The 26,400-nt window shown below is 52.1% G+C and overlaps 1 protein-coding gene across 30 annotated transcripts in view; it reads left to right on the forward strand.

Annotated features, from left to right (window-relative positions):
- The first annotated feature begins 11,617 nt into the window (after positions 1-11,617).
- Positions 11,618-26,400, forward strand: part of CAMK2G (calcium/calmodulin dependent protein kinase II gamma) — a 53,892-nt gene continuing 39,109 nt past the window's right edge. For 22 of the 30 annotated variants that reach the window (XM_044386180.3, XM_044386187.3, XM_044386184.3 and 19 more), the window contains exons 1-3: positions 11,621-11,810; positions 13,166-13,260; positions 24,134-24,193. In XM_044386180.3, coding sequence (XP_044242115.1) covers positions 11,746-11,810; positions 13,166-13,260; positions 24,134-24,193 — 220 coding nt within the window. In that variant the 5' untranslated portion in view covers positions 11,621-11,745. Of the gene's footprint in view, positions 11,811-13,165; positions 13,261-24,133; positions 24,194-26,400 lie in introns of all 30 variants that reach the window. The other 8 variants (XM_044386190.3, XM_026504494.4, XM_048218976.2 and 5 more) reach the window with 5 other exon arrangements.

Consider the following 26,400-nt stretch of genomic DNA (forward strand, 5'->3'; position numbering starts at 1 on the left):
GCTGGGGGGAGCCGTGAGCCCCCACCCCTGGCACCTCCAAGCCAACTTTCTAGGTAGTCATCCAAGTCAGCCACCTAAAGTGCTGACAGGAGGCACTGTCATCCTCTGCTGCGTAGAGGAAGACACACCAGGCCCTGGAGGGTTGAGGGCTGCACCTGGCTGAGATGCCCAGACAGGCCCACGGGTGACAGGCAACACCTTATGCCCCAAGCTGTCTTCAGCGGTGTGCTATTTTAGGTTCCTTTGTCATCACTGCAGGCAAACTGGACTGAAGGAGTCTGATTAGAAGGGAAAGAACCGGTTTAACAGAGCTGGACTGGTGGAGGCTGCTTCCCTAAACTGGCACCGTAGCACCAGGCAGAAAAGCCTGTGTCGCTGCTTCTGAGGCTCAGGACTGGGTTAAGATTCCAGCACTGGCTTTAGAGCAACTTGTCAGACAAAAGAGGCAAAGAGGAGGACTTTGAGGTTCAAGGGCCAGCAGCTGTAATTCCCATTTTAGGAATAACAGTGACAAAAATAATACCTTATTATAAACGTGCTGTATTTAAGTTCCCTTCATAGAGGTGATCTTATTTGATCCTTACTGCAATCCTATGGGGCAAGCAGGTATTACCCGTCCCACCTTAAATATAAGGAATCTAACTCACCAAAGTCAAAGTGGCTTGCTCAAGGTCACAGTCTCAAGAAAGTGACAATAGCAGGGCCTGAATCAGTTGCAGCAGGGGGGGTTGGGAACCTAGATTTGCACATCTAGAAGTCTTTGTAGGAAAAGGGGGACTCGGGGAGAGAGGGGGAGCCCTGGCCTTCTGCTGGTGACCCCGGGAAATGTGGTGCTTCGTGGATCAGTGGCCGAGGAGTGGACCCACCCACAGAGCCTATTGGTGGTCTGCACTACAGGGCGATCACAGCAGGCCTTGGGGCAGCTTCATCTCCTCTCCTAGCTGGTGGGTGAGAAGGGTTTTTCTGTTCCCCTCATGCCGCCCCCTGAGTCAGCTCTCTGGCATTGCCCTGGCATGTCCTGGGCCCCACGCCCAGGCAGTGAGGAGGTGCTGGCAGATTGCCTGGGGAATGCTGCTGTCTTAACTCCAGCCAAGTCCTAGTTAAGACCCCTTCCCGGAGGCAGCTCAACAATGGCTGCATTGGGAGCTTTGACTTTTAGGCACGGGGCGAGTCTTCCTCACCCCTTGGACTTCCTGGCATAGGTGGCATCAGGCACATGCCTTCACCTAAGGGCTGCAGCCTACGAGGGGATGCAGGGACCAAATACATTTTATAGACTGGCTGAGCCAGGCGCTACCCCAGAGCCCTGCTTGGGTTTCTGGTCACATCCAAATAGCTAGGGAGGGAGTTGCTTTTGGACAGAAAAGGGGAAAAGAGAGCCAAGACTCCAGCCTGAAGCTGCCTCAGCTGTTTCTGGGGCTCTGACTCAGAAGCTGCTTCTCAGGAATGTTGAGCACATGGGCCTCTGAGCCCCTTGTCCAGGCACAGTGGAATGAACAGCTGGGGCGTGGGGGATGTTTTATCCTCCCCTCTGTTCTCTGAGGATATCTCTCCCAGAGAAACCCTACCAGGATAGATTGAGGGCTCATCCTGGAAGGCCCTGGTCTCCTTGTCCAGGAAGGAAGCCTACCCAGACCACATCAGCCCCAGGGATCGACCCCAGGAATGAGTGTCTGCACCTAGCAATTTGTACGTGTCAAAATGCTGCACTGCATGGGTGTCTGTCTTTACCCTTCTCTCTAATTATCTTACCTCCCTAATTGTTGCAACTTCTCTGACCTCATGCCTCTGGGTAAAAAGGAATAACCTAAACATAACCTTCATGTGATAAATACATTGATTGACAGATAATCTGAGAAAAGGAAGTGAAGAAAAGAAAGAGGCAATGAAAAGTCGGTGAGAAAACCAGCAGTCTGCGTCACACCCCAAAATTGGGGGACTCTCCTTTCCTTCCCAAGCAAAGCTCCCAGGCCCTTGGAAAAAGGAGAGAAGAAAAGCTGTGGAGAGGTGGCCTGGCACTTCCTTGCCCCCAGCACCCACCTCAACCCCAGACACCCTCAGATCTGCCAAGAGCCACTGGGAACCCTTCCACCTTGGGGGGGGGGGGCTTGGCAGTGATTCTCCAAATATGGACAAAGGTTCTTTTCTCTGCTTCTCACCTTTATTTATTTCATGTCTCTAAAGCAGGTAGATATCCCATGGGATAATCCACACTGAAATGAGACCCAGGGAGAGCTAACCCTGGAACAGAAATCATGTTAGCAGCTTATCACACAATACAGTATTTTTAGGCTTGTCTGTGTACCTCCTTAGATCATAAGAGCTGGAAGGGCAGGAACAGTCTGTCTTGTTCACCAAGCTAATTCCAGAGTCTAGCATGCTACATGGTACACAGCAGGTGCTCCGTAGGGTGCTCCACGCATGATTGTTGATTTGGCTAATTGAGGGGCATCTAGAAACTGCCAGCATACTCCTGCTATCTAGCTGCCAACAGCAGCTTTTATTCTGGAGCTAACTCATTCCAGGTCCAGGAATCTGATGATTTATTGGAAGAAACTGGAGCCAGGTACACTGATAGACTGTCTCCGGGGCCATGGGCTCCAGGACAGACTTGGTGTTGGAAATGACTCCTGGGGTGGGGTCCACTGAGTACTCCACAGCCCTGATGTTTCTCTAAACCCAGGCCTACTGCGGCCTCTAGTGGACAAGCAGAATCACTGCCCTTTTGGGGGCGGAGGTCCAGCTTCCTCATCTCTCTGCCCCCCGAATCTTCAGGTTCTCCACCTGTGGGCCCAGAGTCAAGAGCATACACGATGGCACCACCAGCAAGATAATGAACCATATCATAACAAGAGATCAGACATGGAACAGACCAATCCATTAAAAAGCACCCATTATGTCCAGTACATAGTTGTCTGATAAAAGCGTGAGGAGGGGAAAGAGGGAGATATGGGAATAAGCAAGGACTCTGCCCTTAAGAAACCTATGCTCTAACTGAGAAGGCAAAACAAAAACTTAAAATAAGCAAACAGCGAGCCTGTAATCAGGTGCTAAACATTTCAAGAGCTGAGTTCAGAGGATTAGCTTAACTTCTCTGTGCCTCAGTTTTCTCATCTGTAAAACGGGGATATAAAATTTACCTTGCAGAGTTGTCTGAAAATTATAGTAAGACGATGAGGAGGAAATACGACACTGTGTTTCTTGTTGTTATTCAAGTAATCTACGTTCATCATTAAAAAATTTAGAAAGCGCTCTTCAGGAAGAGGAAAAAGTTCACACTGATACCACTATCAGAGATAAGTACTATTAATCTAACTATGTACATTCTTAACGTGTTAAGCATGTCTGTAGAAGTAGGGGCATTCTGGGAGTGGTATGAAATCACAAAACCGATGAGAATTACAGAGGATCTAGAAAGCTATACATGAGCATTCATGCTTAATTCTGAAAGAAACAGCATTTCAGCAAAGATGTGACCTACTGAAAGCAACATTATTTCCTACTGATTTCTGCATATATGTTCATCTTAGCAGAGGGCCTTCCCTGATTATCCTACATTAAACAGCACCTCCTTCCCCTTTCCCCACTTTGATTTCCTTCATAGCATTTATCACCACCTGATGTATTAAATATTTATTTGTCTGTATTTTTGTCCCTCTCACCAAAATGTAGGCTTCCTGAGGGCAAAGGCAACATCTATTTTGTCCACTACCTTACCCCTAGCACTGAGATAGCGCCCTGAAAAAAGTGGGTAATCAATCAATATTTCTAAAAAGAAAGCGAGAGAAGAAAAGTGAAGTAGGAAATGGAATTGGCAAAGGTAGGAGAGTTACTGCAGTAACTCGGGAGGGTGCAGGCCAAGTCTAGGGTGGTGGGAGGAAAATGCAGAAGAAGGAATGAGTACAAAGACATTTAAAGGGCAAAATATGCTGGTGTTGGTTCCTGATGACACACAGGATGAAGATAATAATAATAACTACCATTTATTTAGCATCCGGAATTGAGCCATTAATCTACAAATATTATCAGTAAATTATTATAACAACCCTATAGTGAAAACTATGACATCTTTACTGAGGAACATGAAGCTCAGGGAGTTTAAGTAACTTGCCCAAGGTCACACAACTAGTGAGTGGCAGAATTCAAACCCAGCTCTGCCCTCTAAGTGAGATAAGGGATGAGTCAAAGTTGACTTGGAGATTCTGAACTTAAGTCATTGGCAGGAGAGTCATGTCACTGTCAGAGCCAAAGGAACTGGAGAAAAAAACTGGGCAAGGCAAGAGAAGCAATTATAATAGTTAGTATTTATTGAGCCCTTGATATGGAAGGCACTGTTTTACTTTTCTCGTGTACTAATCATGTACTCCACATAAACCCCTATGAGGTAAGTGCTATTATTATCCCTATTTTGCAGATGAGAAAACTGAGGCACAGAGAAGTCATAAAATGTGCAGACTCGCATAGTTAGTAAGATGCCAGGATTTGGCTTCATTGTTCTTCATCACCATGTTACACTGCCTCTCAGTCTGATTAATTTGGATTTGGATCATGATGAACTTGGGGGGACAGCAGGACATTCAAGTGGGGATATCTGGTAAGTAATCATCTCTAGCCGAGGTCTGGGATCTAAGAGCCTCTGGAGCTGGTCTGGTCAGAAAGCTGGACATTGGACCTTCCCAAAGCCCATCCCTGCGTGGCCCAGAGCCAAATACTGTTAACATCTGGCTGGTCCCCAGATTTATGTTCTTTTCCTTCCCTCCACTCTCCCCTCTAGCTCACCTGACTGCCCAGTTTCCCATACACCTGCCAAGCCCTCAGTATCTCAGGGCCTCACACTCTTCTCGACCAGCAATGACCCCTCACCTACAACTCCATCTGCCAGCATCCTTCCCCTCCTTTCATCTCTTCCAGTTTTTCCAATTGTTCCAGCATGATCTGCTTGCTCCCCCATTAAAAATCCCATAGTACTGTGCTTTTACTCTCTGTGCATTTACTAAGTACCTACTATACCCTGGACACTTGAGAGGATACCAGGATGAACATAAACAGACACAGAACCTACCCTTGTGAAGTCTGTAGTCACACAAACACATGTAAGATTACACTTGGGGTAAGTGCTTTGAAGAAGTGGTGGATGGAACTTTGGGGGGCTGTCATTCGGGGTTCTGATCTGGTCAAGAGGCCAGGAAAAGCTACTCTGAGAAAGTGACACCTGATCAGGGAACCAAGGTTAGGCAAGGGGAGGGAACTGTGATTCAGGCAGTCATTTGCACTCTGGTACTCATCTTTTGTTGTATCATTGTTTTATTATCGTGCTTATCTTCTTGCCTCCAGTGACTAAAGCTCCCTTAAGGCAGGGCCTATTTCTGGCCCATGTTTATATCCCCAAGAGTTGGGCTGGAAGCTTACCCAGGGCAGTGAGACTGTTGTGTAAATGGACTGAGGGGACATTGGCTCTCTTTGCAGAACCCTTCGGCACAACACCCCCAGAGCCCCAAGAGCTCCAAGGGGTCACCCTGAGCCCGCCTCCAGCACCCTCCTTTGTGGTAGACAAGGAACAGGGTCACCGCCAGCTTCAGGCCCTTTGTCATGTCCACTCTTGATGAAGGTATCTTCTGGCATAAAGGGGGGCTTCAGCTTTATGACCCACAGTTTGGAAGGAGCACCAGGGGGGTTATACCAGGACAGTGGGGTTTATTGGGGCCTCCAGGTCCTGTTAGCCTACCCCTTCCCACTTGCCCACTCTGTTCCTGCCACACAAGCCTTCTTTCCACCCCTCAAATATAGCGTGACCGTTTTTATCTCAGGCCTTTGCTGCAGTTCCTTCCACCAGGAATGCTCTTGTCCCACACCTTCAAGGACTACCTCCTTATCATCGTTTAGCTCTCCCTTAAAGTCCCTTTCCAAGGGCAGCCATGTCCAAGTACCTCAGTTAAAGGAATTCTCTCTTCCTCCCCACTCTATCCCATTGCTTTATTTGATGTTCTCTGTAGAACTTACTCCAGGCTGAGAGACCACTTTCTAGGTTCATTGCCTGCTGGCAATACAGACCCTATCCCAATGTAAGTTCCATGAGGGCAAGAATTTTATCAAATTGTTCTCTTAGGTTTCTAAGTGACTGCAGCAGAGAGGTGATAAAAAAAAATAAAAGAAATGAATGACTGAGTATCCCCACTGAGTAGGTGTCTGGACTCAGGACTAGGATTCGATGGGGATAAATCCACCTGGGGTTTAAGATTCCAATCTAGATCCCATTGCTGGTATGAGCACATCTGAATTGAATACCCCATGCCACTTACTACTACCCCACCCCAATATCGATTTTTATTCAATTTTCTTTAGTCACATCCTCCCTTACAACATTTTAGTTGTTTGCTCTTAGGCAAGCTACTTTCCCTTTCTTTCTTTTTCCCTTTCTTTCTTTCTTTCTTTCTTTCTCCCTTCTTCCTTCCTCCCTTCCTTTCTTTTTTTAAGTAATCTCTACACCCAACGTGGGGCTCGAACTCAAGACCCCAAAATCAACAGTCACATGCTCTACTGACTGAGCCAGCCAGGTGCCCTTACTTTGCTTTTCTAAACTCCAGGTTCCTCTTCTGTGAAATGGGAATGAGGCCCTGTCTCAGAGTGGGGTGGTGAGGGTTAAAGGGAAAAGCGTAAGCTGGCGTACTTAGTGCCTCTGCCTTTCCGGTAGCAAGCTCTCCCTCAAGGTTAGCTACAATTGAGGTTTTATTATCTTCACCACACCTCTCTTTCTCATTCACATTCCTCCGGCTCTCCAGCCCCTCCCTCTAGCACCCTGTGTGCCTCAGGTCTGCCCACCAGGGGGCCCCACATGCCACTCTTCCGGCCCTGACCGTCCCTGCCGGCGCGGGAAGCCGCCCCTTACCCCAATCTATCTTCTTTTTCTCAGGACAGTTTTGTCTCCTCTCCTCGGGTGCTCCCTCTGTCTTGTGCCCCCAGTACTCCATTCATTCTACAAATAATTACTGAGCACCTACTATATGCCAGGCTTTGTGCTTCATGTTAAGGGTACAAGAAGAGATCAGGTACCCTCTGTCTTCAAGGAGTGCAGTCTTTAGAGGGGTGGTGGAGGGGTGGAGAGGCAGAGAGAGCTGACCTGGACTCGGGGGTGGGAAGGTGGAAATCAGACTGCCCTTTGGAACCACCCCTCTAGCTGGAAAATGGAAGTTTCTCCCCGCCAGTCCCTCATCCCCTCCCTCCAAATACCAGAGCTCCTCACATTTTATACTCCCACAACTCACCCAGAATTCTGAACTCAGCTCATCCCCAGCACCTCAGACCCTGTTCCAGACACTTCAGCTCTTCACGCAAAAGTTTTCAGCCCTCGCTCCGAATGTCCTCAGCTTCTCACCCCAAAATCTCATCCCCTATGCCCAATCCTTCAGAGCTCAGCCCCTCACTTTTAATTCTTCAGCTCCTCTTTTAAGAAATACTGAGGTTACTGGTTAAATCTGTGGTTCCTAATCCTTTTTTCAGCTCTTAGATACAGCAGGGATGGGAAAACACTCTGGCTAAGGACAATGGCTGTTGGGAGCAGTTACTGAGGATGTGGCATATCAACTATTCCGTGTGTGGTTACGATTTGATGTGTTTTCCAGGGGAGAGAGGGGCATCCCTCATCAGGCCCCCTAGTCTAGGAATTGTTTATTTAAATGTTTTCATTTGTCAGGGTGTCTGCCTAGCTCAGTTGGAAGAACATGCCACTCTTGATCTCAGGGTCATGAGTTGGACCTTCACAATGGGTGTAGCGATTACTTAAATAAATAAAACTTCAAAAAGAAATTTAAGTGTTTTCATTTGTCGTTCTCGCTCTTTTTTTTTCTAAGATTTTATTTATTTATTTGACACAGAGAGAGCGCGCAAGCACAGCAGGGGGAGCAGCAGGCAGAGGGAGAGGGAGAAGCAGGCTCACTGATGCGAGGCTCAATCCCAGGACCCCCGGGACCATGACCTAAGCCGAAGGCAGCCACTTAACAACTGAGCCACCCAGGTACCCCTCTTTCTTTCTTTCTTTTTTTTTTAAGATTTTATTTGTTTATTTGAGAGAGAGAAAAAGAGAGAGCATGAGGAGGGGGAGGGGCAAAAGGAGAGGGAGAAGCAGACTCCTTGCTGAGCAGGGAGCCAGACAAGGGGCTCAATCCCAGAACTGAGATCATGACCTGAGCAGAAGGCAGATGCTTAACCGACTGAGCCACCTGGGCGCCCCTTTCTCACTCTTTCTTATCCCCGTTATCATATCTTGTCACTAGTTTCAAATACCTCACCACTAATAATTTTCTCAGAGTCCTTGGAGAGAGCCATGACCTCATTACCCCTAATTCTCCAAAACCAACCATAGAATCTTAGAGTTGGAGGGAACTTCAGAAGCCACTGGTCCAGTGAGTTTCAAACTTCTTTCAGGAATGTTTTTTAGCCAAGGATTCTTCTTCAACAAAATCTTATGCAGAACTCCAACATATATGTTGAACAGCTGCAGAGGCATGACCATGTAACCTGTAGGTTTCTGTGGAATATGGATTGAAAACGCCTCATGGGCACAAGACTAAACTGTCTCCAAATTTATTTTACAACGTCCCCCAACAAGCAAGTTAACTATTCTTTGTTTCCAAGAGTGTCATCCCCCTTGCATTTAAATACCTCATTTTCAATTGCCCCATTTTCCTCAGGTCTGAAGAATAAGTACCTTTACATTCTAAAGTTGCATTCCAAAATTAGGGAGGGAAGGTTCTCGAATTCAGGGGGCAAGTCCCATGGTGTAATTTTTGGAGACTTTGAGGAGAAAGATCGGAAGAATGACAGAGGATCCCACCCAGTGGAGCACCTCTGGTGATTATCGGGGCATCGATTTCCTGTGTAATTCCCTATTCCCCGCGCTGTGGGCACGGCCTGAGTGCTGGTGCTGCCCAGGGGACTGGCTGCAACCGGAACAGCGCAGCTGGAGGACCCCATGAGGTTGCCATAGATACTGATGCACAGGGAGCTGGTGAACTCGTTATTATTTATATGTATCTTCCCTCTAATTGCTGAGGGGTAGCTGGAGGTTGTGTGGGTGCTACAGCAATGGGCATCAGGAGGTTGTGTACGAGGGTGTGAATTTGGGTGTGCACACAAAGGTGTCTATAGGTTCCAAATTGCCCCTCTTTCGTCGGAGTCTGACCAGTTGACAGAAGTAGTGAGAAGGAGAAGTGAGGTAGACATAGAAAGGAAAAAGGAGAGATTGATTTGAGTTGTTTTAATTGTGAAGTCTAATTTTCCACTTTATTTGGACGTTTCTCAAAATGAGAGGTAGTGCCCAGCACATAGTAGGCAGTCAATAAACCTTGTTGAAAGGCAGCTAGTTCCACTTACAAGGCAGTGTGAGTCATCCCCAAGGCTTCCCCCCACTCTTTTTCTCAACACTCTTCCTTATACCCAGAGACTCTGTGCAAAGGGCTTTATATGGTTACCCTCAAAAACCCAGCATAGAAGGCTCACCCTCAGTGGGGAAGATAGCCCCTCTCACGGTGGGTACCTGGGAGTCGTAGTCCTGATTTTATGTTTTTTCCTGGGATACCCTAGGGGGGCTTCACAGCCCCCTAGCTTGTTCTGATCTCCCTCCATCTTCTCATTCCACCTTACATTAATGAATATAAAGTTTCAGCACGAGGAGGTCAGGAACTAAGTTGTCCTGAGGGCTCGGGAAGGGCCCGTTGATGATTAATATGCAGCCCCTACTTCTGGAGTGCCGACTAGCTAGCTAGCCATCACTTCTGCCTTTAAGGTGGATGACAGAAAGTCAGGACTCACTGCCATCCCCGTGTATAATCTCACTGCCTTGGCCCACGCTGGGACTTGGAACTCGGCTCTCACCCCAGTGCTTTGAGATAGGAAGTGGCCTTACTCCCCAGCGCCTCACTTCCTGTTGCCCTGGGGAGGGGTGGGGCATGGTGCTCTGTCACCTCAGCCCTTTCTTCTGGCCCCTTCTGCCCTCCTCCCAGGCAATCTGTTAAAGCTTTTCCTCTCCTATTCCTTTAATTGCCCCCTTTGGGCAGTCTGGTTTTCCCCAGCTCCCAGGGCTGTTGGGTGAGGAAAGGAGGGAGCCTTCCTTGGGAGCTTTGCTCCACCCACCCCCTCAGGGAGGCAGCCTGGGAGTCTGGGACGCCTCTCAGCTGCCTTCTCGGTGAGCCAGCTTGCTGACAATGGAGGCCTGACTCCCAGTGGGCGTCCTGCTGTAATCAAGACTGAGCTGCAGCAGTTGGCCCAACTCCATCCTGCCCAGTTGGGGCTGGCCCCTGACTTGGGGTACAGCTGCCTGGGCAGGGCAGGCTGGGAACCTACCCAGCTTGTTTCTCTTCCATGGAGATAGTTATGTACCTCAGTCCTACTGTCCTCTGACAGTAGGGACAGAGGAAGGGATGGTAACTCCCCCCGCCAGGGGCCCAAGTAGTCCCTTCATTCCACAAATGTTTACTGAGGGACTGGGACGAAGTATACAATGAACAGAGGAGGCAGAGGCCCTGCCCTATTGGAGCCTACAATTTAGTGGGAAGGCAAATATTAAACAAAGAAGAATAGCTACCTCTGTTCTAATTAGATGCCAAGAGCTACTCAAAGTGCTTTATGCGATTTAGCCCATTTAATACTCACAACCCCGTGAGGTAGATACTATTATTCTTCTCAGATTTCAGATAAAGTACTGAGGCACAGAAAGATTAAGTGACTTGCCCAACATCACACAGCTTGTCAATGAGTTGCCCAGAAATCCAAGCAGGCAGTCTGACATCAGAACTCTTTAGACAACCACATTCTAGCTCTACTGCGTCTCATAGCAGTGAATTAAATATATCATTACAAAATGTGATGAGTGCTATAAAATAAAATACAGGGTGCCCTGCAAGAAAATGGGGATATTTTTTCTCCTTCCTTCAACTTGCTCTTCTAGCCCACAAATGCACAAATCCTTTCTAATCGTTCCCACCTCATCCCTTTCGTTACTGGCCTGAGAGAGAACATTCTCTTATCGCCAAGGTTGGAGTGCAGGAAGGCAAAGTTCCACCTGCATCCTCGGCCCTGGCCTGGGCTCCCTGAACAAACCGTGCCTGAAGGGTTTTATCTAATAATGGCCCTGATGCTTACACAAGTCTAGACTGTCCGCTTCCAGAGGGAAGGCTGTTGAGAGAGCTGGCTCTGCACAGGCTGGGGGCGCCTCCCGCGTGTGCAGTCTGACCGCGGACTTTTTGACCTTGGCCCTCTCTCCACATCCTGTGAGCCGGGCTGGGGGCTAAGGACGGCTAGAAAACTCGGTGGTCCAGACTCCTACACACTCCCAACACAACACACATAGCACGCACATTCCGAGCCCTTGCAGGGTCTGCCCTGGGACAAACCCACAGGTCGCGAGGCTTTCAGCTCCCTTCGGGTGGCACGGGCTGGGACCACCTCCCCTCCCCTCTGCTCCCCGGCGCGCGCGGCCCAGCCCGGGCGGCTCCCGGGGCGGGGCGGAGCCGGCGGCAGGAGGCCCCTCCCCGGGGGCGGTCCGGGGGCCGGGCGGGGGGCCGGCGGGGCTGGGGGCGGGGCGGGCGGGCGGGCGCGGGGGTGTCCCTCCCTCCCTCGCTCTCCCCGGTAAAGTCTCGCGGTGCTGCCGGGCTCAGCCCCGTCTCCTCCTCTTGCTCCCTCGGCCGGGCGGCGGTGACTGTGCACCGACGTCGGCGCGGGCTGCACCGCCGCGTCCGCCCGCCCGCCAGCATGGCCACCACAGCCACCTGCACCCGCTTCACCGACGACTATCAGCTCTTCGAGGAGCTCGGCAAGTACGGCCCGCCCGCCGCCCGCCGCGGCCCCCCACCCTGTCCCCGCCGCCCGGGCGCTATGCGGCTCCTCGCCCCGCCCCCCGGCCCTGCACCGGCCGCTGCAGCGCCCCCTCGGCCCGCCCCACCCCCAGCCTTTCCCGCCCGCAGCCTCCGGGGCCCCCTCGCCCCCAGCTCCCTGCCCCGCAGCCCCCTCCGCGCCCTGCAGCAGCTGCCCGGGCTGCTGCACACCGCGCTGCCGCGGGGACTGCAGCCCCCGGACCGCTCCTGGGCGCGCTCCAGCCCCGCCCCTCCCTCACCCTTCAGGCGCCCCCCGTTCTGACCCAGCCTGCTCGCCGCGCCCCCTCCTCACCCTGCTCGGGAGCTCACTCAGCACCCTGTCCCATGTCCCACGCGCCTGGCACTCTGGACCCTCCCCGGCCCTGCAGCTCCAACCCCGCTGCGGTGCCCGAGTGTGGGGGGATGTTTGGTGCCCGGCCCCGCCCCCCGCTAGTGATGCTTCCAGGATCCCAGCCCCGCTGCTGGGCAGTGCTGCAGCACCCCCTTGTCCCCTCCCCCTATCCCTGCAGTGGTCCCGGGAGCCGCGCGCCGCAGCCGCAGCATCCCCCTCCCCTCTGCACTGAGCTGGCCGCTGCAGCAGCCCCGGCCCCCCCACCCCCACCCGCGGCGCCGAGCCCGGCCACTGCAGCCCCCGCCCTGCCCGCCCCCCTAGACGTTTCCAGAGCTAGAGAGTGCGAGCTCCCATTTGGGGGGAAAGTAGTGGTAAAAATCATGGGGTAGGGGAGCTATTGATGTCTGAGACCCACAACTGGATCCTCTCCTTCTCTGCTGTCAGTTGAGGCTGGGATGCAGTGGGATGAAGCCGGTTGTGGGGGGTTTGAGCCTCACTTTCCTCACCTACCCCCATGATTGAGGGAGATTTCCCTCTCCGAATCATACCCTCTTCCTAATCTCTCCTTCCCCTACCCTCAACTATTCCTGCTGAGAGAAGGGCAGGGTCTCTGTCCCTTCTCCTGGTTCTCTTGGCCGGGACTGCAGGGCTGTCCCTGAGATGCAGCAGGTGTGTGTTTTAAGCGTTGCCCACCAGCTCCTGATGTACAGCCTGAGGTTGAGGCTGTTGCTTTGTCTGGCGACTAGACGTGGGGGTGGGATGCCGTGGTCCTCCACCCACATCCGTTCAGTGTCATGCAGTGGCCACATCCTTCTGCCCCATGTTAGAGGGTGATGGTCACTATGTTGGGGGCTATGATTTTGACTAAAGGGCTGGTGATGGGAGCGTCGCTGTTCTCAGACCTGAAGCGTGTCTGTGTCACTCTGCTCTGCTCCGTGTCCCAGTTCTTTCCCCCTTCTCCCTCCAGGGGTGCTTTCTCTGTGGTCCGCAGGTGTGTGAAGAAAACCTCCACGCAAGAATATGCAGCAAAAATCATCAATACCAAGAAGTTATCTGCCCGGGGTGAGTGTTCCCCCATTGTGGCCTCTCCCTAGGCTGCCTCCAAGGGCTATAGCTTCTGAAGATGCTCCAGGAGTTGGGAGTTGTGTATTTTAGCCCCTGCAGAAGAACTGGAGTTTCAGGGTTGGTTGACTTGGAAGCCAGTTAAGGAGTTGCATGGGTCGTGCTCGGGTAGAAAAGAATGAAAAAGATGTAAGACACGTAGGTGGCTACAGGGAGGAATGGTACCTGAAGGCTCAAGGGAGTTTGGTTTTTAAGGGAGGCGGAGATACGGGGAATGGTAGTATCATGGAATGGAGAGCTCTTAATTTAGAGTCTCTGGGTTGGGGGCAGTGGGCAGCCACTCCAGGCCTGTCCTAGCCCCTGTGCCCAGTGGTGACTTAGGTTGGAAATGCAGTAAGTGAACAGCTCTGACGAATCCAGCCTCCCCCTGCCCACCAGGCAGCAGAACAGACTCCCAAGGGAAGGGAATCTGTAAACATCAGGGGAGGCTGCTACTGGCGAGGGCTTCTCGGGAACAAATCCTGCCAGATGAACTTGATTGCTTTTTTGATCAAATTACAAAGTTGGTGGTGCAGCAGCAGATGCAGCCTGTCCTGGGTGAAGGGTGATGCCTCATGGTCTGGAAATCTCAATGGCCCGGTCTGGGTGGGAGCAGCATTGCCTCCAGGTCCGAGGATTGTGAAGGCCCAGGCCTTGGAGCCTGATTTGTGGGATCCTCCCAAGTACCTTAGGCCAGGAGGGTGAGGCCCTGTCTTTCACACTTCGAACCTACACTCCCTGAACCTTGTATTGGGTGCTTGCCAAACTCACCTCATCTGATAGGTATAGACCCAGCAGTGTGTGCAGTGCTCTGTGAACAGGTCTAGCGAGTACAGAGGTATGTGGATGGGTCGTCATTGAGGGCTGCGGGGTGCAGCAGGGGACAAAGGTTTTTAGACCCAGAGAAAGGAGCTACTATGGGGCAGTAGGATGCCACACATTTATTAGGAGCCAGGACCGATGCCCTGGGGAAGGTGAGGGCTATGGCTAATAGGGACCCAGGCGACTCTGGGATGAGAGATGTAGTTGATGTCCGGAAGCATCAGAGAAGCTATTAAATTCCACGGAGATGACCGGGGGCTTCTGTCATGCGTCCAGTTGTTCTGGGACCTGTGTAGCAAGGCTATGTCTGCCTCCTGGCTGGGAGGGCTTCTGTTCATCCCCACGAACAGGGCTGGTCTTGCTGTCTCCCTCCCAGCCTCCATCTCTTGCTGTTCCTCTACATTGGCTATAAAGTTGACTTATTTGTTTGTTTTCTTTCTCTCTGGGTACCTTGAGTTGGAGGCGATGGTTGCCATAGAGATATGTGGGCAGTCAGATGCCCTCCTCCCCTGGGGTAGTGGGATGACACCGTGGGCTGGGCTCTTCAACAGATAGCCTGTGGCCAAGGGTGCAGGGCGCAGGCAGGGACGGCAGCTCAAGAGTGGGTACCTCCCTGTGCCCACACAGCAGAGCCCTGGTGCATCCGAAATGGGGCTGGTGTCTGGTGTCTTCAGTTAATGATGCAACGCTTCGTGTTCCTCATCTCACCAGCGTCCTCTGACCCAGGGGTGAGCGAGGGAGGGAAGCTGGGAGCCACACTCTGGGGTGTGACGATAGCTGTTGTGGCGACTTTGTGGAGCTGCCTGCCTTTGGCTGTCATTCTCTCCTCCTTCCCTGCCCACCTGAACTTCCCTGACCTGTGTCATCATGTCCTTCCCTTCCTCATCTCCTTTCAACCTTGTCTTGTCTTTTCCAACTGACATCTTTCTTTCCCTGCCCAAACTGGATGAGGTTTGATTTCTCTTTGATTTTTTTTCCCCCCTCAAGGAAAGGATTCTTGTATAGGATCATATGCTTCAGACATCAACTCCCCCTCTCTCGAGATGGTTATGCCAAGACTGGGGCTCTGTGTGTGGCTTGCGTACCAGGTTAACTTAGGGACAGAGGCCTGGTCCTGGCTGACGAGCACTGATGCCAACAAGAGGGGTCAGGAATCTGTCGATGCCAGTATGGTTCGGAGGTGGGAGAGTGGGAGGGTGTTGTCTTGGAGATGGAGGGACCACGCTGGGGGCTGTGCCATAGGTGTGGGCACAGGGGATGTGAGCTCCTGGAGAGTTGGGCCTGGGTGCCCACTAGGCTGGTGCCCACGGGGTTAGGGAGTGAAGGCCCGCGGCTTCCCTGCAGCCTCTCAGTTTACGCTGTATATTTTATAAAGGTGCAGCAGCTGGGGCTGGGTTTCACTCTTCGCTGTCTGTCTGTCTGGGGCTCCGCAGGTGTTGGATTTCTGTGTCCGGGAATGTGGTAGGCCCACCAGCGTTGTCCATGGGGGTCTGAAGGGGCTTGCTCTGTTTGCAGAGTCTCTCTGCCTGTTTTCTTTCTTGTTTGTGATTTTCTGTGCTGCGAATGAAAAGGAAAGAAAAGGGTATCAAGCTGCTTCTCCTTGGCATCCACGGTGAACTGCTCAGGAGGCACAGGGAGAGACCTGGTCTTATGGGGGGATTGGATCTGGGTGGGAATCCTTCTTTTGTTCCATTGTTTCTTGTCATTGTGGCCCCAGAGGCCCACATTCGTGGCTCTGTTACAAGGTAGGGAGTTCGTGTGGCTGTGCATTGAGCACCGTCTTTGTCTGCAGGCCTGTCTACATAAAGTCACTGAAAGTCATATAACGTCACTCCCTCTGCTTGGAACAGTGATAGGTGTGGAGTTGGGGCTCTTAAGGGAGCCCGTGGTTCCAAGCTTAGCTCCCCACTAGGCTGAAGGAGGCATTTAAAATAGGCTTGGATGCAGGAGCTAGTGGGCCAGGTGATGGCAATGATAAGTCGTTATTTTAAGATTTAAGAGCACCCCCCCAAGGAGCCTGAGCCCTTATGTCTTTTTTTATTTTTAAATCTTCAGATTCCCTTCTTATCTTTATTCATATGCATATAGATTTTCACCTCGTGGAGCATAACATTTTATATCCTGCTCTCTTGCTTACATCCAAAGTGTTTCCCCATATTGCTATAGTTGAAGGGCAAATGGTCCTTTCTTCTTCTGTGGTTTAGGATTTATCCTTGGAACAATTAGCATCATAAGGAACCTCTGTATTTGGACCATTTATCTGGATTCCAGTTGCTTCTACTACATGGATACTTGGCCTTACTAAGAGATGCTCCCAGAAACAATATTTTGAAATGTGTTACAGCACTTGCTATGTTTATTTTTTTAATCTGTATACCGCATGTGAGGAAGTTTCTATTGAGGCTAAATGTAAGCAAAAACTTTCCTCTTCCTGAGGACCTGGGAGGTAAAGGGTAGGGACCATATCTATTTCTTTACCTCTGAGTAGGCAGGGCCCAACAAAGTGCCTGACACATACCTAGCCTATACGTGTCGAATGAATGGGTTCAGAGGACAACGTAACCAGTCATGGTTGCTGCTTGGCTTTGGCTCTCAGGAAACTCAGAGCCGAGTTGTAGGAACCCTCGTACCCTGCTGCTGTCTTGGGTTCCCCCTTTCCGACCCACGGAGCCAGGCTGTAGGCCTGACATGGCTGTTGGAGAGGATACATGAGGTTAAAGACCTGTGCTTGGGGCATATATGGCAGGTGGGAGATGTAGGAACACAGTGTAGCTTATGATTCTTTCTTCCCTGTCAGTAATGGCCTTATAGGGCGATGTTGGGACTTCCTCTCAGCAGCGATTCTCAATTTTAGTGTGCATAAGGATCACCTGAGTGCTGGTTAAAAAATACAGATTCCTGGGCTCTATCCACAGGAGGTCTGGGGTTGGGCCCTAGAATCTGCACTTTAAACAAGTGCCCTAGTGAATTTCATGCAGGTGGTCCCCCAGCCACGCTTTAAGAAATGCCATCTAAAATCCACAAACGCACCAACAGTTGCTCTTGTCACGTTCTCTGAGATTTACCAGACAAACCTTGGCCCAGCCTTCTCCAGGTGGCATCTCTGCCGGCATGTGGCCATCTGAGCCCGTGGGCTTTTCTGTGATGAGGGGCCTCCTTCTGAGCCCCCAGACTGGGATGTCAGCCTGTGTCCAAGGCGGGGCAAGCGGAGTGGCTGAGGCAGTGGCATGTTGGCCACCAGAAGGGCAAAGGCTGTCCCTTTCTGGGTCCAGCTGGCCCTGGGGACTGAAATTGGATGCCCCTGGGTGGTGTCAGCTGTAAGTCCCCACCCCCTTAGTGTTGGCCTGAGCAGCCCCCATGACATTTGTGTCCCCTGTGGTATCTCCAAGTGAGACTTTCCTGTTAAGGATCTGGGTGAAGCGAGGGGAGGCAGGGAGGGGAGGGTGAAGCAGCAGTGCAGGGCTGGGGTGGAGGGAAGGAAGAGCAATCTATGTAGCGCTGGAACGCTGGGATTCTGCTACTTGGGGAAGCATTTAAGGAGGTTGTATGCAAAACTGTGCTGTCCTCCTGAGGATAACAGGCCAGTCAATTTCTGTTGATGGAGAAATGGGGATCCTGTATATAAATGACTGAGCTTCCACTGACTCGTCCCCCTAAGTGGATGAGAAAGCAGCCTGGAGGTCCCGTCTCTGCGCCAGAGGCTTATGCTGGGCCGGTTTTGTCATACAGTCACGCTGTGAGCTATGTGACTTAGTTCGTACAACACTGGCCTGTCACCCTACCCTCCCACCCACCTTCCCAGGGTGACTTTGGGTACTGGCCTCATGGGGTAGGGATGGAGGTTGGAAAGGTAGCCCCATCCTTGCTGTCTCCCTGCTGCTTGCCCCGGTCTCTTGTTGGAAGCTGTGCTCCAAGCTTCAAGGCTATGCTGAAACCCTAGAGGTGAGTGGCTGACCCCATTCTCTGCTGAGGCTAGAGACAGGGACGGGGAGGAGTGGGTATGACAGGCTGCTGCCCCCAGCTCTGTGCTTGCTCTCTGGACAGCCTTGGCAGGCCGACAGGGGCCTGATCCCATGGGTGCCAAAAGGGTGATGACAGGAAGAGATGGGCACTTTGCACCTCTTGAGTGCCTCTCGGCAGAGGCCTTTTGTCATCTGCCCATGGCCAGAAAGATCTGCCCCAGGGCCAGTGGGGAAACCAAGGCACAAAAGGTTGGTTTGTTTATTTTGAGCTGTAAGTATGCCAGTGATTTTGCCAGTGCTCAGACCCCAGCGTCCTCAAGCAGTATGGTCTTCACTTACCCCGTGGCTCCTCCCTTGAAAACACATTTTGGGCATTTTGTTCCTGTGATACATGCTGATATATCATCCCCACACCTCCATCTAGGCCCAGAGCTCTAAGCCTGGTGGAGCAGACCTCTTTGTTTTGCTGGCTGAGGCCTCGCTCTCCTCTGTACCCATCTCTCTGGTACAGACCCCTCTGTGGTGGGGATATTTCCAGCCGCCACCCCCCCCCAACACCGTCTCTACTTCCTGGGTCCTATCAGCAGCAGCAGTAGCTTCCCATCTGCTCCCCTCTTTTCTCCTCCCTGATTTTCCCCTCCCCCTGCTTGCTGCTGCCCTGGGAGGAGCTATTTTTAGGGGCTGCTTCCTGGGATGTTTTACTTGGGGCTGGTTACCATGAAGGAAATGTCACCAAAACAGTGGGCAAAGGCTGCAGGCACCCAGATCGCTGCCGGGTGCATGGAGAACTCAGCGGCTGACCCTGTTCTGTCCCGGAGAGCATCCAGAGTGTCCAGAGGCAGAGCCCTGCCTTCTTGGAGCTTGGAGGGACCCCATGGGGATTTTCTCCATCCACACTGGTTGGGAGACTTCCGCTGTGGGGCACGTCTTGGTGCCTCTCTCCTCTCCCTCCTTAGTTAAAGCTTCTCTTAAGACACAGAGGCCACAGGGGCCTTGGGTCTTTGTGTCACCTGGTGAGAGCTGCTTGAGTGAGGACTGAAGAGAAAGGGAGGATGCCAGATTCAGGACAGAGCCTTGGGGGTTCACATGAGCACATTTGGGGCCCCATCCACTATACTCACAGCCCTCGGCTGGTCCCGGGTGTGTGAGTGTGAAGGAATTCCGAGCCGTGACCCCTGCGCAGACATGGTGGATGGACTTTGCTCTTAATTGAAGACTCTTTGCACCTTTGGAGTGAGATTCAAAGAGGAAGGGATGTGGCATCGCAGTGTCAGGTTGAGGTCAATGGTATTGTGGCCTGGGATTCCCACTGGTCAGTGCCCAAAGCCAGGGGCTGTTTATAAGCAGCTGGAAATGTGGATTATGACACCAAATCCCTGTGGTGCCCTTGTTCCTTCTCCTCAGAGTGAGGCCCTGGGAGCCAGATGGAGGCCTCTGGCGCTTGGGAAGGAGGAGGGCACTCAGGAGGGCAGCAAGAGGAGACGCTCCACTTGGAGCCTCTGAAATTGGGCCATAGGAAGCTGTCGGAATCTTCTCATCATTCATGTCAGGATCACAGGCACAGACCCTTGAAATACCCTTTGAAAAGTCAAAGGTGTCATTGGGAATGGAACTTGGGGAGGGTCCTCATAGCTGGAGTAGGGCTGTGTGTTCTTCCCCATTACAGACGGTGGTGTATTTAGGTGGTAGTAGAATCTTATTTGAAGCTAGTGCTGGGATTTGTGGTTTTAGAGAAATGTCACTACATCAGCCATGTCCCTGCAGGGCCATGGAGGATCAATGGCCAGACTTCCCTGGCCCCTGGTCCTGTGGGGGGAAAGCAAGTACATTTGGAGTAGGCTTCTCTTTTGGATTTAGGGGAGAGGTGGTTCTAGAACCGTTGTCTCCTCTTTGCCACATGCTGTCTCCCCACTGCTTCCTCTTTTCTGCCTCCCTTGGCACTGACTACCTGGTCACTCCTTTCTGCTCTTCCTGTGATGGGTCCTTGGCCTGGACCAAGTCTCGAAGTGCTCAGGCCAAAGGCAGGAGAGGCAAGGACTCCAGGGATGCTTGTTTCTTGGTCCTGGCTCTACGCTGGGTGGGCTACTGGGGAAGGCCCGAGCAGGTCCCTGATAACGGCCACTTCTGCTTTCTGCTCCTATTGCTACCTCTGCTCTTGAGGGGGAAAGCCTTGCAGAGAGATGTGGTTGGAGCTGGGCTGAAGGTCGGTAGGGGTGGGTCTCTCCATGGCAGCAGCACACAGGCAGGCAGGAAGTGGCCCTGTGCAAAAGCGGGAAGTGGCTGTTGTCAAACAGGAAGGGGGGGCTGGGCCACGTGAGGGGGCGGGGAATAGCCCAGTTGAAAGGTGGGTGGGAAGAGGGTCAGCCTTGGAAGGCCTAGGAACAGTGAGCTCTGAGGTCCGTGGAAGGAGGGGTGTCTCGAGGGAGAAGGCCATCTTTGGGACAAAAGCACCAGCTGGTGTGTTAACACCTTAGGATGCCCAGACAGGCCCTAGCGCTGCCACTGTGGACCCAGTCAGTTCAGTGGCTTCACCCCTTTTGGGGTTGTGATGCTGTGCTTTAGCCGGGACAACCCTTACAGTTGGAGAAGATACTCTACAAACCACATTTGCTCTGAACTACCACAGCTGCTGGGGTCTGCTTTTTTCCCAGACGGGGCCCGGTCCTGGAGGGGACTCCGGGACAGGAGGTGTGTGTGGGGGGGAAGGGGCAGGAGGTGACAGCGGGGAGCCTGGGGTGCCGGCCTGCGGTGCACGGTGTAAGAACGCAAGGAGAGTATGGTAGGCAGAAGCCACGTGGCTCATTGAGCAGAGCTTCTGGATGGCAGGACACCACAGCCGCCAAAGGTGAGGCTGAGGAAGAGGAGGGATCCCGTACGCAGTGGCACTTCCTAGGCAGTCCCCTCTCTGAGAAGCCCCCGGTGCCAACCTTTCGCCTGCACCTCCCCACTCAGGAGGGCTGCAGCGGAGCCAAGTCAGAGGGCCCTGCTGGAGTGCTGTGGACTCTGGCCGCCCAGGCCGAGGGAGACTGGGTCCAGCTCTGTCAGTGTCTCTGGCAATAGCCACGGCTCACATTCTCCCTGTGGGCCACGCACTGTACTCAGTGTTTACCCAATCACCTCATCTAATCTGCAGAGAGCACTGGCTCTGTTTTTGAAGTGAGGAAACTCTTTCCCAAGATTTGTGCCTGGCTCCTTTTTTCACCTTCTTCAGGTCCCAAACGTCACGTCCTTGCTGAGGCTTTCCATGACCATCCTGTTTCAATGTGTACTGTTCCTCTTCCGTGCTTTATTTTCCCACGTTGCACTTGCCACGACATTTCATGCACCATCCACTTCTCGTCTGTCCCTCTCCCCACCCAGCCCCACTAGAATATCACCTCCATGAAGGCAGGGATTTTTGTCTTGTTTTGTTCACTGTAGTAGCCATAGCATTTAAAGCAGTGTTTTCGAATGAATGAATGAGGCTCAGATGGATTTGATAACTCACCTGCCATAGCCGTGCTCAGCCTCAACCCGGGGTTGTCTGACTCCAAAACTGTCGTGTTCACGGATGGAGTGCACGCTAAGGGTCAGCGCAAAGACCAAGGAGCAGCCTGGGATTCAGAGAAGACATGCGGAACTCGGCTCCTTGGAGACAGGGTTGAATTCAGTGGCTAACAAGGACCCTCTGGATGCTGGGCAGCTCCTTCGAGGAGCTGGAAGTAGGAATCTGTGTCTCTCCTCTCCCCGTTCTGAGTCACTGGTAAAGCCAGAGCACCCTTATTTTTAGTGCTGTTGCTCTTGTGGGACTCTAACCATTAGCCAGTAAGAGACTTAAGGGAGGAGATAAACATTAATCTTCCAGGCCTTCCCCTCAGCAGCCACCTCTGCATTGCAAGATGCTGTCCTCCTGTACCTGCCTGGGCAGCCCAGCCCAAGAGTTGTGGGTCAGAGGGTGGTGAGGTGAGTGTTCAGAGGGTGGAAGCTCTGGGGCTGGCTAGCTTGGTACTTCCATCCCAGTTCCAGGAGCTGAGAGGAAAGTGGGGTAGCCCTGACATCTTCCCGGCCAGATCTGGAAGAAGCAAGCTCCCCCCCCCCCCACCACTGGGCAGGGCTAGCACTACTTCCTCAACTAACTCCAGGGTCTGAAGGTCCCTGGGACTGATGGATCCCAGGTGATGTGGGAATGTGGTCACCTGTGGTTCTCTGGCTGCATCCTGGTCAGTGGTCATGCCGAACCTGAGGATGGGAAGGAGGGCCTGACCCAGATCTTTGGGCAGCTGGGATGGATTAGCTGGGCAGCAGGAACTAATCTCTGCCTGTCCCCACCTCCTTCTTCCACAAAGCAGAGCTGTTGCTAGAGGGAAAGTTAGAACAAAACTGGGGGTGATTGGTGAAACAACAAATATGAATTCCTTTTAGTCTATAATCCCTGCATTATCTCAGACTACATTATTTTGGCAGGCCTGTGTTCGAATCCCAGTTCTTTCCCTTTCCTGCTGTAGGATCTCGGGCGAGTTATTTAACTTCTCTGGGCTTCAGTTTTATTGTCTGTGAAATGGTGACAGTCATAGCACCTACCTGGGAGGATGGTTGTGGGGCTCATGGGGAGCTCTACAGAGGCTCTTTGCTGTTGAGCTGGAGGTGGGGTGGACAGAAGCCCCTACCAGGGGAGGCAGGAATTGCTTGGCAGGTGTGGATGGGAAAGCACCTGCCTTGACCTGGAGAAATGCCTCCTGAAGCCCAGAGTTTTTACTAGTTGCTCTCACTTTATCCTGTCATCATAGCATAGTGATGGAGAAAGGGATCTAGGCTCAGACTGCCTGCATCCACTGGCTGGGACTTGGGGTGGGTTACTTCAACATGTTAAGCCTCAGTTTCCTCATTTGTCACGTGATGGGGTTCATCAGATCCTTTATTTCACAGGGTCTTGGTGAGGATGAAGTGAGATAACCCACGACTCTGCCTGGCATATAGTGAATCCTCAGTAAATAATGGTTGTTACTACCATTGGTGTTACTGATAAACCGATACAAAGCCCCTGTCATGGCAGGAACTCTAGGAAGCATCACTCAGAAATGTCCCACCCTTTGAAGAGCTTGGGACCAAAAGATACGGGACATAATGTACGATGTGAAAATTCCAAGAAGTGCAGTGGATGATGGGCGGAATGCTCAGAGAGAGGAGAGGTCACATGTGGCGGGAGGAACAGGGAAGACTTTGTGAAGGAGGGGACTGTTTGGCAGGATTCCAGCAGGTAGGGGGGGAGGGCTGCTGGGCCGCCTTGCTTTGAGTACTAGCATCCTCTCTTTCTACTTCCTGGAGCTCTGGCTTCCTGTGGAAGGAACTGACCAACTCAGCTTGCTTGCACCTGGGGACTCCTGGATTCTGGTCCTTTCACCAAAACAGAGTCAGCCCAGTGCCTGAGTGCAGGAGGTGAGCACTCACAGCAGGGTGTGGCCAGGAGGATCCTGAGGAGAAGCAGGATTACTGTGAAGTGGGCATCATAAGAGTGCCAGCTTCACAGAGTGGTTACAAGAATAAATTAAAAGATGTTTCTACCTGGTATAGAAGTAAGCTCTCGAGAAATGTTAGCTCTGATTACCATTTTGTCAGATCACTGTCCTCTTCATCATCATCTTGGTTGTCAGCATTATTATGTTTCAGGGATTCCGTGAAGACTAAATCAGAGAATATTTGCAAAATTCCTAGCACAGTGCCTGGTCACATAGTAGGTGTTCAGTAAAACGTAGTTATTGGTAGTATTTCTATCAAGGAAGAGATCTGGACGCCTTGGCCCGGTGAAATCCCTGCTGTGGTGAAAAGGGTACCAGAGTTGTAGTTGAAGACTTGGATTCAAGTTCTGACCCTGTCTCTCACTAACTTCAGGGACTTTCCTAGGGCATTTCCTCATTTGAAAAGAGTTGTAATACCTGTCTCTGGGATTGCTGTGACGTGCTGCATTAATTCAGCAAATTAGTGCCTAATAATTGAAGGACTATGAATAGCCAGGTGGCTACAAATAGAACGGATGGCTGATGGTTTTTGTTTTCTCTCTTCTCTGCTTTTAGATCACCAGAAGCTAGAACGTGAGGCCCGGATATGCCGACTTTTGAAACATCCAAACATTGGTAAGCACCTCCGCTCGGGGTTATTTCTTGGGCAGCTGGGAGAAGGTAGGGAGAACAGAGATCCCCTGCTTTTGTGTCTGAAACCAGTTCTGTCCCTGGACCTTTGCCTGGTGTAACTTTTTTTGTCCAAGTGGGATAGCAGTTGTGTCTTGCTCAGAATTCTAGGGCATTCTGCTCTAGAGACCTGAGGGTCTCCATCCCTGCAGTGCCGTTCAGGATGGGAGGTACTGGAACAGGTTTCAGACTCCCTTTCTTCCCCTTTTCCTTCCGTCTTTGGGCTGAGGTCCAGGGTCCGCAGCGTGTGAGGCTCCGGGCTAGTAGCCTGCCAGCGTCCCTCACCAGGGGCCTTCCACAGCCATCATAAAAGGGTCCGGATTTTGTTTCTGGACTTGAAAGAGTTTTGTTCCTGTTACGGTGTCGTGCACACTCTGGGGGTTTCCATGGTGCTCCCGTTTGTATTTCCCAGAGCCAGGAAAGCAAGCTGCCCACCCGCCTGGCTTCTCTGGAGAAGGGGTGGCAGGAGCCACTCTCATGGGGAAGGAGAAAAAATTAAGAGGATTTCTCCCTGCTCCCACCCTGACTTGGGGGACAAGAGCACATTGTTGGTTGTTCTAAAGCCTGAGGAGGTTTGCCTGCCACAACCCACTCCGGCTCAGTTTTACATTGTTCAGCTGAAATAGTCTTTGCCAAAAGCATTGGCCCTGATTTGGTGCTTCTCGCAGAGGGGATAGAAGCCGGGCTGGCTGCAGTGTCTGAGCAGAAACCCTGGTCTTGATTTGAGGCAGAGCAGGGAGCATCTCCTAGGTTTTTCCCTGAAAACCCTGAGTCATCACAAAGAACAACACGTGTTCCTTGCTCCTCAGGCATGGCCTAAATATCGGGGCTCCCACAGTGCCCCGGAGGCCGCCTGCTCTGCTCTGTTGGCGGCCAGGGCTGGGAGGTGACTTGCTGAAGCTTGATGCTTCCTTCGGAGTTACCCAGCCTCTGGTTTCCCAGACCTCGGGCTGGAAAACTTATCGTGAGCTCTTATGTGGGAGAGCTGAGGTCGTACTCCAGCCCAAGGGGAGAGGAGCAGCTCTGAGGTAACCAGAACTCCAACCATGCAGGGCTTTACAGATCACAGTCAGCAGCTTGGATTACCCCCGAAGCAGGTTGGCATAGCCAGTGCTCAGCTCTGCTGGTGCAGTGTGTCCCGCCAAGCCGATGCCTGAGTCCCGGGCTCGGAACTGCTGGAGCTCCCTGGGTGAGCTCTGAAGTCGGACGCTCACCTACAAACAGCGTGGTGGGGACCAACATGTCACCTTGGCTCCGAGAGACAATGAGAGGAACGCCTAGAGCAGCAGTCGCAAATTCGGGCGTGTTTTGTTTGGCCAGCTCGGTGGTCTAAAAATATTTTGTTATTTGCCAGTATTTAAAAACAAGATTTCACATCTTGGGGGAAAAAAATTCTGTTTCGCAGTCTTTCGAATCCGACATCGGGGCTCTGCTGAGCCTGCATCTGTGTGCAGCCAGAAGCAGCGAGGGCCGGGCAGTGGCCGCCCCCGCAGTCTGCCGGCCAGCATCCTTTGCCGACTCCCCAGTACCTCACATTTGCACTGCCTACCTGGTCCCCGGAGGCTTTGGAGCATGTGACCTCTAACCTAGAAGTCCCATTCTCATGCAGGGAGGAGCATAAAAGGTGGGGAAGGCGAGGCAGGAGACAGAACCACGTCTGCATCATGTGCAGCACAGATCTGATCACAGATCCACTCCACACGTCTGGCCGCTCTCCCAAAGCTGCTTTAGGAAGGATTGGGGTAAGGTGAAGACAGTCAAGAAATGACCAGGAAGGACAAAAATGGGATTCTAGCTGAAAACACTCGTACCCTTCTTTTTATGCCTTTCTAGAAATTAAATCTATACATTTGACCTTTTAGACCTCACTTGGTTTGGTAGCTCTTTCCTTTTTATCACCGGCCCCCGGCTCCACCTGGGGACCCGGCAGCTGGGGGACCATCTACCGCAGCCATCTACCCTGTTAGGGGGCCCACGAGATCCAGGCCAGGCCAGGCCTACTCACTTCGTTAGCATCTGACTGCCTAGAACTGTGCTCCATTTCACAACTGTTCCCGGATCCTGAGGGATGTTGGTCTGGGGCCTCATTCCGGGGTCAAGAGCAGCAAGAGGGAAGGGTGAGTCAGGACTGTGTCCTGGGAGAGCTGGCTGGC

The sequence above is a fragment of the Ursus arctos genome, unplaced genomic scaffold (genome assembly GCF_023065955.2).
Source record: "Ursus arctos isolate Adak ecotype North America unplaced genomic scaffold, UrsArc2.0 scaffold_7, whole genome shotgun sequence".
Classification (NCBI taxonomy): Eukaryota; Metazoa; Chordata; class Mammalia; order Carnivora; family Ursidae; genus Ursus; species Ursus arctos.